This window comes from Epinephelus fuscoguttatus, linkage group LG4 (assembly GCF_011397635.1).
Source record: "Epinephelus fuscoguttatus linkage group LG4, E.fuscoguttatus.final_Chr_v1".
Classification (NCBI taxonomy): domain Eukaryota; kingdom Metazoa; phylum Chordata; class Actinopteri; order Perciformes; family Serranidae; genus Epinephelus; species Epinephelus fuscoguttatus.
In genome coordinates, this window is record NC_064755.1 from 26,608,399 (window position 1) to 26,622,967 (window position 14,569).

At 44.1% G+C, this 14,569-nt stretch overlaps 1 protein-coding gene across 1 annotated transcript; it reads right to left on the reverse strand.

Moving 5' to 3' along the window:
• Nucleotides 1–1,423: 1,423 nt before the first annotated feature.
• LOC125887618 (circadian-associated transcriptional repressor) lies at nt 1,424–10,460 on the reverse strand. Its single transcript, XM_049574583.1, has 6 exons — nt 10,305–10,460; nt 7,653–8,109; nt 7,246–7,321; nt 6,444–6,522; nt 4,303–4,429; nt 1,424–3,033 (listed from the first exon to the last, which is right to left on the reverse strand). Exons 2-6 carry the CDS (start codon nt 8,067–8,069, stop codon nt 2,647–2,649), a joined length of 1,086 nt encoding a protein of 361 aa, XP_049430540.1. The 5' UTR covers nt 8,070–8,109; nt 10,305–10,460; the 3' UTR covers nt 1,424–2,646.
• Nucleotides 10,461–14,569: the final 4,109 nt, after the last annotated feature.

Sequence of the window (14,569 nt, forward strand, 5' to 3'; positions counted from 1 at the left end):
ACTTCTGCAGAAGCAGAAACTTCACTTTGTCTGTGCGGCAGAAGTGAAGTACTGAGAATCACACTCTGCCTTCAAAACAATAAATCTTATTATTTCTCCAGGAAGGGGCTCCCTTTGAGTGTTCCCGGTCGACTCGCCCTGTAATTGGTCTGACTGAGATATAAATCAGATCTTTGATGCTTAATTGAGCTTGGTTGAGACTTACAAAAAGCTGTTCCTTTTGCTGACACAGCTGTTCTCTCTCCTGTGTGTTACCCTTTAAAATAAGCCTCTTTGCGTTACTGCAAAGTGCCGCTGAATGTTTCGTTTAACAGAAAGGTGAAAGAGCTGAGTGGAATATTAGAACAAAGAGATATATAATGGAGTCGTGACAAAGTCAGTGTGGGAAGATGTGCGATACATTAAAGCTCAACACTTGAGCCGATTCTCTGTACTTAAAGGGACAGTTCACCCCAAAATCAAAAATGCGTATTTGTCATCTTACCTATAGTGCTATTTATTAATCTAGATGGTTTTGGTGTTTGTTGCCAAGTGTTGGAGATATCAGCCATAAAGATGTGGGCCTTCTCTCAAATATAATGGAACTAGATGGCACTCAGCTTGTGCTGCTCAATGCACCAAAAAATACATGTGAAAAACTCGTGCAGGAAGTATTTTGTTTCTCCTGAACTACACCTGCCAACTGTATCACTGTGCAGAGGTACATGTGCATCTACTGCTAGCTCACCTAGCATCACTGAGCTAGCTAATGCTACAACTTATACATTTTTACACTACCTGCAAATATAATCCAATAATAATTTTTTTATTTTTCTTATTTTGAAAAGCAGAGGTAGTTACATGTGTGTCCTGGGCTGAAAAAAAGCCCTCCAATGAATGATTAGATAAAAGTAAACTCAAACACTGAATGAGGAAATCACTACAAGGTATGTATGAAATTAAAAGACTGTTCATGGACCCCCAATATTTAAATACATCATTTTGAAACATGACAATATTCTTTTTTTTCCCTCACCAAAATTTAGCGTAAATTTGGAGCGTTATTTGGGCCCTTTCTGAAAAGATAGCATAGCATGGTCAGTGCCAATGGGTGCCTCAGGTCCTCTAGTTTGATATGATGCCTATGTCTTCATAGCTTTTAAACTGAGCCCAATACTTGATCCAATTTAAGGGTCGATCGTAGACCATTTCATAACCCCCCCTTGGCCTTGGGCTGGGGTCGTCTATACCCTTTGACCCCCCTGACAGGCGTGTTCAAGGGAAGGCAGACATCGGCAACCCACACCAAAACAATCTAGACTGATAAACAGCACTGAAGGGAAGAGGAAAAATATGTATTTTTGTGTCTGGGTTGAACTGCCCCTTTAAGGTACCTCACACAAGCCTGTATAAATAAAATTCACAATAACACAAACTGTAGCCATTTTGCATCAAACAAATATAACCACATTTATTTTGAAAGTATAAAATTTCACACTATAAAGGCCACTTTTCAGGGTAAATCGACAACCTTTCTGTAAGATTTACACAGAGAAATACCTTGTCCCTCTCTGCTGGTCTAACATACTGTCCAGTTCTGTGGCAAAACAAAAGAATTGTTCTACTCCACCACAGAAAGTAGTTGGCAAGATCTGAATAATTTACTCGATACAGGAAAATGGCAGGAGAGTGAGAATTCCTGATTTGTACATCCCACAGAGGAGCAGGTATTCTGAACGGTTCTCTCTCTGGATCAAACCGGCTTACAGGCACAGTTTGACGTTACAGGCACTGTTTGCCTTCTACTGGGAGACTCGAAAAAGAAATCTGCAGTTGACATTCTTTACAATGGCACCAGTCAGGCCACGAGAGCATCCCCACGGAGAGAGCATCCTCTGTTTGTACAAGCAGAACGACTCGTACTGCACACCTCGCTGTCAGAGGCCGTTTGGCTCACTGCAGATCTGTTGAGGTGTCCAGATTTGGAGCGTAGCGTTCACATTCCTACTCACTAACTGTGACGTGGTGCCCACTGAGGTAGAACAGTTGTACCAAAAGACTTATTTATAAAGTATACAAATGAGTAACAGTCACATCAATAAACTTAAGAGTGGAGTCAAGGGGTGGGGGGGAGAAAATAACGTCACATTTCACCCACATTTTCAGCACAACAATATGTAGACCACTGACATGTCTGGATATCTGAAAAAATCCCTTCCAGCACACACTACTCCTGCAATTCTTTCCCTTTCAGGCATAATGGCGGTTTCACAGATACTCAAACTGTATTATTGCATCTACAAGCCAGTGGGAACAATTCAGTTGTGAAATCACTAGCTCCGGTGATCTCAGCATGTGAAATCTATCCTTCCCACTCTCACACACGCTATTCAAGAGTGCAAACAAAAAAACAAACATAAGTCAACAGAAGGGAACTAAAGCGGACACTTGTCATGTCAGAGAGGGCACATTCCCATACAGAGAGTACAACATGTTTGTCGACACTCCTTCCACGTTAAAGTGGAAACTGTGACGTCCCTTTTGAAGGCTCCCGTCTCCCCTGAAGGCTGGAATGGGCTAAGCGAGCTGACTGGCTCCCGGCAAGGTGGGCAAGGCCAGGCTGGGCTGTGCGGTGCTTACAGCTGGACGCCCAGCCGTCTGCGTGGACTAGGACCAGCTGCTGTCCGTCAAACCGCCCGTCCCCTTGCGGGTGATGATGCTTTCTGTCGACTTAAGGAGCCTCTCTAGACAGGGTGCGTTGATTTTGCCCGGCGGGGGGCCTCTGGGCACCGAGTCTGTCTTAGTGTGGCTGTCCGTGCTGGAGGACACAGCGTTGTCCTGCGTTAGGTCTCTGGGGGACAGCAGGTGCCTGGGGCCAGCCTGGGCCTGCTCTGCTATGGGGGAGCAGATGGGTGACGTGTGGAGCCACTTCAGGTTACTGGCGGAGTAGGCTCCAGGAGGAGTGAGGTCGGTGACTCTCAGGGTTTTGGCGCCGGCTTGGGGATCGCTGACGGTGACGGGGCTCACGACTGCAGTAATGGTCACTGGAGATAGCTGAGGGGGTGAACAGTTTAAATTAAATGATTTAGTAGTTTAATATTCAGGGACAATGTCCATTGATCAACATGAAAACTGTAAATGAGCTTGTGCAGTAAGCTAATACAGTGAAAAGACCAACGCCGTCTACGCTACCTCCGCTGCAACCTCTTCCACCGTCGCTACGTTTGATGTTGTCAGAAACTTTCACTCTAGTGCCATCTATTGGATATATCTATGCCGACATAAAGGTCGCAGGTATGTCAGTGATGGTCGAAACGTTTAAAATTAGCATATCTATTTTTGTACGTCGAGAGAGTATAAATGAGCCTCAAGATTAAAAGGTTTAAAGCAACAAATAAACTGCACCAACAATTTTTTTGGCCACTTGGTAGAAGCAAAACAAAACACGTCACTGGCCTATTACCACTATACAGATCCTTTATGCAACGGATGTAGAACAGTAACAGGATCCCTCATTCATACTTTCTGGACTGGAAAATAACATTTAAAAATGCTAATTTGTTAGCCAACAGTTGCAATGAATTAGCATTCATTGGAAGACATTTCTTTTTTTTAGCTTTGATTTGGTCTTCAATACCTCCTGAGAAAAATATCTTCCCCCTCAGTAGCTGTTTAACTACAATGCATGCTCTCTAGCTAGTTGCTAGCTTCATGTGTTTGGTGCCGAGCAGGTAGTGTACACCGGTTTTATCAGAGCTTTATCACTGTGAACAGATGTCTGTGAAGCTAAGACCTGCACTGTCATTCACACAATTTGTCACCATGAGAAACTGCTGCCACATTATTAATAGTAATATCATCCATTGTTGACATAAAAATATTGATCATAGCAGCTTCATTGTTGCTGTGTTGCCTTAGCAAACAGTACAACCTGTTACAAAGTGCTTAACAGCCAGCTTTGTTGTGGTGACTGAAGGAAAAATAGTTGATAGGAGGGTGTGTCAGGCTTAGCCACAGAAATAAATCCTAACCAATTAAATGCAAAGGAATGTTCCAGAGTATTCTGACCTTTCTTATCCCCTTAGGAACACTCCTCCAAAATTACCTTTTATCCTCTGTCATTGTTCTTAGCGAACCTGAGACTGCGGTAATACCTCGGTAAAAATAGCTTTTAATCCCCCCTCCCCTGTCCCAGACCTGTGATTAAATAATAATAGATATTTTTGTCCCTCTTTCACTGCGTCGTCACCGTATGTTCTTGGCAGCGCGCCTCCTCTAACCGGAGAGTTCTTACGCAACAGTTCTGCTTTTGTGCAACTTTACCTTCGGTTTCTTGGTAGGAACAGCCTCTTCTGTCTGGGTGACAGTGAGTTGGTCTCGGAGTTTAACGTTAGGGAACCAGCTCTTCAGCATTTCCTCCATTTTAAGAATGATATTGATGTATTTCTCCCTGAAAAAACGAAGGAAGGAGAGAAAGAAACAGAGAGAAAGAGGTATTTACTCAAGCTTTCATGCATGAATCTGAGTAGAGCCTACCAATAATCTAACCAACCTCTTCTCTGAAATCTTATCTCTCCATCAAGCACACAGGAAATAGGCAATCTTGAACAGTGGGTGAACACTTACACTCACTTAGCAAAGCCTGTACTGTGTGTGTGTGTGTGTGTGTGTGTGTGTGTGTGTGTGTGTGTAAGTGTGTGTAAGTGTGTGTGTGTGTGTGTGGGGGGGGATTGTCTTGAGTACATTTCTCACATGTTTTGAGCTCACACGTGGCCTGATGTATAACAGTTCCGCTCGCCTCTAAATATAAAACACCAAAGCCACAGCGGTCTCCAACAGCGTCATTGTGAAAATAAACTAATCGCGGTGACGCAGTTTGCGTTGGAGGTGGGCAGCAGAGAGCAGCGCCCCATTAACTCCCACCCGTCAAAACCAGATGGTGGGTAGGGATTAGCCCGTGTCATATGATCAGGACCTTCCTGCTATACTCCATTCAGGGCATGTTAAATTCATGTGAAAGATTATCCGCAACAGTGACTGCTAAAAAAGTCACTTTGATCCTATCTGCCATTGTGTTGCTGCAGGGGCTGCCAGCTGGCAACACAGAGCAGGCATAGGGAGCGACGCCGGGAGGGAGGGAGGGGCTTAGTCCACCTTCCAGCCTCTGTCCCGGCTGTCTGCAGAGAGGCTGCCACACCCACTCTTTGTCTCCCATATGAGGGCAGCAGCTGGTGGGTGAGGGCTCTAATTAGTCGGTGCCAAACTCAGCAGCACTTTATCTTATATCCATACACACTGATGCTTCGCTTCCCGTACAGGTATCAGTAATGCGGCTTTAAATTCAGAGGAGGATGGCACATGACACTGCTGATTCATACACAGACTTTCAGTGTAATCATATGACATTATCATAATGTGCTATTATTCTATACGATTTTGCTCTCCAATTAAAATGATTGGTCTTATTGTTTGTTTACTCGCACAGAAAATTGCTTGGCAACAATTTGGATAATTGATACTCGCTGGTTCCAGCTTCGCAAACGTAATCTGCTTTCATATGGTTGTAAATTAAACTCTGTTAGGTTTTTTGACTGCTGGTCAAACAAAGCAAGCTATTTGAAGACGTCAAACTGGACTTTCTGAAGTTTTATAGACTGAATTAATAAATTCCCAGAATCGAATCAATAAATAATGAAATTATAAGCTGCAGCCTGAGTCCAAATTAATAATTTAAAGGGAAATTGAAATCATAAAATAGCTAAATTAGTTTTGGAAGGTTCTGCTTTACACATGTGGCAAATTTTCTGTCATGAAATGTGTCAAGTCGGAGCATGTCCTTACTGATATTGTGGTATTGATTTCAACCATATTGCCTCATTGTTCTGAAGTACACAAAATCAGACACTACGGAACCTGAGAATGTCAGTCATTTACTATTTAATGACGTAAAACAATTGTGAAATGTCAAAACATTTGAACATTATCATCTTACAGGGATCAAGACTTTCTCCTTTAGAGGGGTGATATCATACTCCATTATACCGTCTGGCCAGTGGAGAGCTAATCAAGCAGACACAAGTGTGCTGCTCCCACAGTGGAGCCTGTTACATTTTTAACAAGGTGCCCAGCCATGGCGAGACCCAGCCATCTCTGCAGTAAATTTATCCTGAATGTGTGGGGGTAGCAGCTCCTCGCAGGGAAACCTGCTGTGAGCCATGTGTCACAGACATGTCGGAGACCACTTTGACCCACAGACAACGAGCACCATGACTGGCTCTTTGTAATTGTATGCTGAGCTGAGTGCATTGTAGGGTGGAGATTTCAGCAAAACAAACAAGCTGAACAAAGCAAAATGCCTCAAAATATGATTATAGCTACAGAGCCTTGTGCAGAAGATATACTGGTAATTACAAGATGATAGAGCCCATTGTTTCGTGTATGTAGGTCAAGCTGAGGACACTTACCCCATGCAGGGGTTCTGCAGAACACCCATGATCCTCTGAATCCTGTCCATGGCCACACTCTCCTGGAAACTGCTGAGTCCTGGAAAAGAAGAAAGTTGTACCATGAGCCACATGAACTGTGTTGACAGCAGGGCCGAGTCTGTGGAGCAGATGGATTGTGTGAAATGTGTGTGTGGGGGAACAGGCTCCCTGCCTCTGTGGTCAGGAAGTGTTGGGTCACACACACACACAAGGTTTGACAAAGATCCCAAATGAAGCAGTTTTCGGAGCTTGTCTGAACACGGCGCTATCTTCCAGAGGCCCTTATAATGCCTATCAGACGACTCACAAACAGCAGCTGCTTTACTGGAGATTGTGGTACAGTATGTTCTCACTCCTCTCTGCCAAGCAGCTAATTTACAAGGAGGTCTGAAGCGTGATATTAGTCTCAACAGGCAAAAAAATAACATTTAAATGTGTTTTTTTTTACTCTTAAAGGGGCCTTTTTTTAAAACACTGCAGCTGCTTCAGAAGCTTTATCCAAAATGAGCTTCATTATACAGGACACACACAGGAAATAGTTGTGGTTACTGTATAACACCACAACAATACTTGTTTCAGACATCTCGTTCTCAAATCTCAGGGACACATATTCCAAAAAGAGTGGCACATTGTCTATCCAGTCTATTGTTGTTGTTACAAGAAAGAATGAGCAGAGAGAGAGAGACAGAGACTCGGCTGAAGAATGGCTGTGTTAAACAGTATAAATCCACTGAGATTGCTCTGAAGACAAAAACAGAAAAGAATTAAATGACCGACTTACGTTCTCTGTATCTTCCCGAACGTAGGCCATTCAAGATAGATGACAGCGGATGAATGTAGCATTGTAGCTCCATGCACTGAAAATGAAAACAGATTCATTTGTAGGTGATATCTCTGTCAGAATGTGTGAAAAGATAACATCAAACTGGCTTCCACGTATAAAATTTGCTGAGTGTGATTTAGATAACCCCTGAACTCCCTTCTATTGTTCTGCTGACTGACTCTGGTTCTTCAGAAAGGCATGACTAATGCTGCGTGTAGTTATGGGTTCATCTTTACTGGAAGTGTGATGCGTGAGACACTCCAGCGGGGCCGGGGGAGTCGATGTAGGTGATGGGGCACGCTCTAGTTTTGCTGACACTGTCAACCACCTCCTGTGGGAAACAGACACAAGTCAGAGGTGCTCACCTTTCTGCTGAAAATTCGGTTTCTCTCCGACACGTTGGAAATGAGCTGCCGTTCCTTGCACTCCTCCGTGGAGCTGTGAGGTCTCTTCAGTGCTTGCTGAGTGTTTTTGCCATTCGTTTTTTCTCCTTGCTGCGCTTTACACAGTCCAATGGCGCTGTCCCATGTCTCGGTGCAGCCGGGGGGAAATCCCTGGCTGGAGGCCTCCCTGACCTCGCTCCAGTTACTGTCACCCTCCTTCACCTCGCTGCTCCGGCGGCAGCTGCTGTCAGACGGGCCCAGGTGCGACGGGGTGCTGGGGGACGAAGGTGCCTCTGTCTGGCTGTGCTGTCCGGTATAGTCAAACTCGTGTTCACTCTCATTGTCCTCATTGTCACTAGCCAGCCAGTCAATGGAGTTGTCCGAATCCGTAGCAGACATCCTCGGCTGCAGGCTCTAACTAGCACTGACCATCACTGACCTGGCAGACAGAAAGTCATGGTTAGTATAATCAAACAATACAGATGCAGCTAAAAGGTAACAAAATCAAGCTTAAATAAATTCAGCGTTCATGGGTAAACACTGCTGGTTAGTCTGGATAAAAAACCTGCACCTCCAACCAAGCAGACATGAATAAAGGCCCAGACACAGCAGAGCACTCTCAGCAGATGGTGGCAGTGAGACCACAATGACCTGTTTGTTTTGCAGATGCAACACCTGAGCCAGTAAACACTGACTAGCCGCCATCAAAAGCAAACACCAAACATCCCAGTGTCCACAATGACCCAGCATAGCCCTCGGGCGCTCAAACCTTTGTCTCCCAGAATTATAAATCTCCACATCGTGATGCCGCACAAAAACAAATACATACAATTTAATGATCGCCAGCTCGAGTATTTCTCCCCCCATTCAGGCTCTATCAGCCATCCTGCCAGCTGCTACCACCACAATCATTGTAAGCGAGTTTATTCAAAGGGGGCAGGGGTCTGCCACCATGACGACCAGCGCCTCAGACCGCGGACCTCCCATCAGCACAAGTGACACTTGTGTGGGGGAAAAAGGATTTCACTAAACGAGAGACTGGCACTGTTTGTTCACAACATGAAGTGCGCTGCTTGAATAGAAACTCCTCTGACCATAACACTCTTCACGGACGTTTAATGCGCTTGTGGGATCTTCAGATGTCTCCAACATGTTTCCTCTGTGATTAGCAGATAAAAGGAAGTGACAACAGCATTTTTGGCACAGGGATTAGTTTTGGTGTGGTGAGTGGTTGACGCCTGGCATGTCTCTGTGCCTCCTGAGGAAATCTGAGGGTAGGGGAGTTAATTGCTCCCCAGGTCTTTGTCACAGGGCGACCACCTTCTGATCTTATTGTTACAGGGGAGGGTGGAGCAGGGATGTGCTGATTTTACAAGCTCCAATAAAACACAAACAAAGAAGGCAAAAAATATAATTGGATGATGATTGCAGGTTATAATAAAGCTCCTGGGGGAACACAGTTGACCAGTTTTAGTGAGAACAAAACAATGTGCGAGGAAAATGTCTGTGCAGTGGCCAGATTCACCCAACACAGAGACACAGGGAGGAATAATGTGCTGAGTGTATTTCATATCTGAATATTGAGTACTTGGGATTATACAACATCAAAATTCAACATCTAAAGATATATTTTACGTTAAAATTGTGACACAACCCAACGCACAAAGCTGCCCTGTACGACTAAATGTATGTGAGCTATATGTATATCAAATTAAATCTAATAATTGTGACCAAGAATAAACATTTTTATCTGTCTTGTCTGTGCAGGTGCATCAAACTTTTGTGATATACTGTATTACATATCACATTTTCACTCAGCATAGGCTACATCCTACGACACAATCATGTTCTCAGTCACACTTTTGTGCTTTCCCACGAGAAGGCTTCCTGCAACACAATACCAGGGTGATACAAACCACTGGTGATATCTTACGAAACAAATATTGCAGCATAACATTTGCTTGGTTCAACTGTGTGCCGTAAAACATCATGCACACATCACACTTGTTCATATAGCCACTTTCAATACACCACGCAGGCCTTTCAGTGTTTCAGACAGAAATTCAAATTGCTGGCTGATAACAGCATCTACAGCACTTTTACAGGTCACACATTTCTTTGATAAAACACACTCACAGCAGATTTCCTTTATGATATCCATGTCTCCATCTACCTGTGTAGGTGGGGCACATGAAGAGAGATGCCCACCACTTCAGTGTGATTTAAAAACGGTGATACATGTGAATTATGTGAGAATAATTCCCTCATACACAGATTGAGGATCACTTTCCTTCCAAAACAGAAGATAGAAAATGATAAAGTGAATGATCCGATCTGTCCGCGTGAATGCAGGTTTCAGATCAGTTGGGTAACAGACACAATAGACTTCCTCATCGGGCATCAGGCATAGTAAATTTGGGCAGCAGGCACTGTGAAACCAAAAATCGCAGACAGGTCCATTTATCGCAGTCACACCTTTTATCATTATAGAGTATTAATTCATCTGAATAATAAATGTTTCTTTATCTGCATGAATTCCTGTAGATGATTTTAAAAATGAGACCCTCTCTGTGTCTCACCTCCACACACACATGATGGGATGAAAATGAGATGTGGATCAGGGGTGGTACGTACCTTCCCAGGATGGAGCGGCTGGTCCAAGTCGTCCGTTGTTGAGCGGTAAATCCAGCAGGACTGTCGGGCAACAGAGCAGCTGATGTGTTGGACGTGCGGTGTGTGAGTGAAGGAGACGGTACAGCCAGCGATCGGCCCGTGTTGCTTCTCCCAAGGCAACGTGTCTGGCGGGGCGGGGTTAGCGCGCAGCGGCTCTCCCATTTGCTCCTCTAACGCCTCCGACGGACAAATCGGCTCCTCGTCTCGGTGCAGCCGCGGAGCGATAGGCGAGCCCGGTTTACATATGCAAATGACATGGAAATGACACAAACACGTGGACACGCGGATCGGTTTCATTTCAGCAGCTGGGCGAAAAGTCAATCCAGGGCTAGTTTTGGTCATTCTACAGGCATTCTTCCTCATTATATCATCTGGATGATGATGCCTGACTTGTGGCATGTCAGTAAACTGAGCAGCCTGGTAAAGGCGCAGTCAGCAGTTTCAGAGGACAGCCGGGATGGTTCATGTGAGAGAGTTTGCTCAAGGACACATAAGCAGACTTTATTTGAACACGCATTGTCTGGCAGTGTGGTCTAGACGGTCATTTCCCCAAAGTTTAGAATACATCTAGCAGTGCTGGAGGAAGAGCTAGGGTCATTTACTGAAGTCGCAAAACTCAAAGTACTCATTAGGCAGAAAGGTCCCTTATATCTTATAGTTTAATTGCTTTATATACTCTTCTTAGGTAAGAATATATCAGTGCATCATAATTTATAAACTCATCATGTTTTGTGTGTAAAATGTAAAAGTAGAAACAGACACCCTTTCTACTTTAAAGATGCAATGATTTAGGGGCATCTTCTGGTAGAAATTGGATATAATATTCAGTTTTCATTAGTTTACAATCACTTGAAAGTAACATAATTGTGTTTCTTCACCAAGCCGACAGTCCGCTGTCAGTCAATGTTGGGCTGTCTGTGAGCGTCTTTCGCTCTAGTCGCAAAGTTGTGTCCCATGCCATTGTCCCTCATTGGTCCTTGACGGCTTTTTTATGGCCATATCAGCATGTTGAATCGGTGTCAGCGATGGCAGAGTGTGTTGGAAAATTAAAATTCACTCTGATTGGCAGTTCAGCTCAGTGCATAAGAAGGGAAATGGAAGTGAGGAAAGTAAACAAATGGCTGAAGTCAAGATGCAGCAAGATCAGAACAAACTTGTTACACGAGGTAAGATTATTTTTCGTTAGTCATTGAGCTCTTTAGCAGAAATGGTTTGTGATTGGTTCCCTGTAAGCCTTACAATAAGCAATTATGTCTGTCACCGGATAAGATTAAGAATGAAGGTTCGATTTATGGCACAAATGTGCAACCAAAACAGCAAGAGAATAGCAGTTTTGTTTTCGCTGTTAGCTATCAGTAGCTATCCCCACTTAGCAAAGAGCAGGCTATCAATATAAGTTCTTTGCCATTAATATCAGAAGTAGTGGATGGTGGAACAACCAAAGTAAAGTTGAGGGGCAGATTGATTCTTTTCAAAGTATCGGTTCCTTTGAGTTGATGTTGTTTCAGAATAATCTGAAATCATATTCACAATCATGATCTGATCTGTTTCATACAACTTCTTTATAGCATCCATGTTGTTTCCAAATTTCAACTTAAAGCTCATGAATAGACAAAAATCAGAACAACGACCAATAAAGGAGCACATGAAGACACAGTTGGCCTTGGCTGGCGGAGGTCTCAAGTTGAGTCTGATTTAATCAGTCCTCTCTCATTCATTCATTGCTGAATCCAGGGTTCGTGAGCACATGATTTGACAGGTTGACCCAGTACACACACTAAAAAGAGTCATTCAGACCCATTAACAGGCTTTTGGTAAAAAGGAAAATGCAGCGGGGGTGAAGTTGATAAAGAAACATAAAATGGAAATACTCAAGTTAAGTATAAGAATCTCAAATTTGCTCTTAAATACAGTACTTACTACAGCAAACTGAGTTAATTTCCACCACTCAAATTCAGCCCCTAAATTGTGAGTGAATGAGTAACAAATAAAGATTAATTATGATCAGATTAATTAGTCATTATTTTATGTTACCCGTCTGTAAAAGCTCCATCCTTTAAATCATAACAAGTACAACTGACTGTAACAGAAGATGCAATTGACATGCAGTGTGTGTTCAGTCTACGTCTTTTTTTTTCTTCTTCTTCTTCTTCTGTTGTTGGACTCAGTGACGGTAAAGACGTGACTCACAGGACCTCTGTTTGACTGCCTGAGAGGGTGGGATTAGGAGCACTCTGTCAGAGGCCAGACAAGGATCCTGAGCCTGGAGCCAGTGAGTCACGAACCCTCTCACAGCAAACGTGATCACATGCATTTAGGAGACACCCACCCACAAAAAGCATAACCAGCCTCCTCTCCTCGACGCCCTCAATTGACAACGAGGGCAAGCAGCATTTAAACAACACAAATCTGCAGAGTGAAGGGCTCACATGTGAGAAAGCACTGCGAGATGTTTACAGAGCCCAAAACGCTGCCCAGACTGCTTTAACAACTGGGTGCAAATCTGTCTGACATAAAATGCAGAAGGACTTCTTGGACTGTCTTCTGTGCGTTCTATAATGAGTCTGCACCATGGTAATTAGATTCTGCCAGCATTTTGTGGTCAGGTGATCATAGAAGAGCGTATGTGGCTACTTTTGTTTTATGTGCTGGTGCCAAAGTGAGAAGCAGGCACGAAAAGGGCACCAGCAGTCCAGTGGCCTAACGTCGAGTTTACTTTTTGTTGCTGCGCCTTTAATCACATCCTGCTGTGAAGAATGCACCACCACAGACACCAGAGCATCCATAAAGCTGGTTGAGGCGACACGCCTGCTGGCAAAGTGAGCCACTCATGTTGAATTTTAATTGTCCTGTAAGCTGCTGCAATCTATTAAACATCCCATAAACAGTCTCCCGTCGTTCAGCTCCCCAGGCCCAGATCCCCGGGCGACCCCAGACTTTGTGACGACTGAGAGCTTCCTACAGATTCCCAGCAAACTCTCATTTCCCTTTTTTGTCTTGAAGGCTCCCATGTCACTGCGGAGTACATTGCAGCCACTTCAAAGCACAGGAAACGGACATCTACATTTTTTCGAGGGGGATCAAAGAGATATTTCATGTTTGCATGTGGCACTTTAAACTGCATAAACACAGTGTAAAATACAGACCAAACAGTGTCTGTGTTTATATAGGTAACAGATAAGTACAGCAGCTACTCAGTTGTCTTTTGTTGAAAGTGTTTTTCGATGTTAAACCGCAGATTGTTCTGAATGTTTCAGTAAATCTTCTGTGTGAGCTCCTGGAATGTTTATGTATTCACAATAATCCGGCCTCCAGTCAGCTGCGATGGAAATTGTCATCCACATTAAGAACAACAGCAGCAATTTGCAATCTCCTCACAAAGGCAACTCTTTTATCTGTGCATTCTCCTGTCAGGATCCGGGATGAGTCACACAACACAAACTGGCACTGTGATTTTCAATTTGTCAGAGAGGCTGGCTGATTCTGTATCCCACAGAGACTGCATGTCTCCCGCTCTCATTCATAAAAAAGAAAAGCCAAATCAGAGCCCCACGCCCACTTTATTATAGGGCATACGCTACATCTGCTCAATCCCACCCTTTTGGAAAAAGGCAGCACGTGTGTTGACCAAGAAAGTTTGGACGCACTGTGGCCGGGTGATGGTTTCATGCATGTGTGTACAATTTACAGTATTGCAAAATCTGTTCCTCATTTTCCGACAGGGTGATGTGTCTATTGAGATAGCTTGCCATTGAAAACATTCACTGGAGCGTGGCGCGCTCACTGATAGCCTCAGTTGACCCTACATGTTGTATAGCAAGAGAAACGTGTCCTTACCTGCAAGTATGCTGCAAGTGGATATGGGTGTATAGTATGTGAGAGTGTTTGGGTGCTCCTGGCAGGGGAACATGTTTGTGTGTGTCTTGCCTTACGAGCAGCTGTCCCCTGCAATGAGCCGTGCATATGACTCAGCTTGGTGGACTCTGGCTTTGAGCCACAAGCTGTCCTGTACCCAAATCTGGACCTATGGTGACGTGTGTGTGTGTGTGTCTGTGTGCGTGTCCAGGTTATACACCGTGCAGCGTGTCTCTAAATTGGGACACAAATCAGCAGGCTTTCCGCAGCATTATTCACATTATAACTGCTCACCACTAATAGCTGGAGCGTTACCCAGCCACAGGTCTGGGTTTGAGCTCGGAGGGAGGAGAAGAGTGGCTGGAATGTTC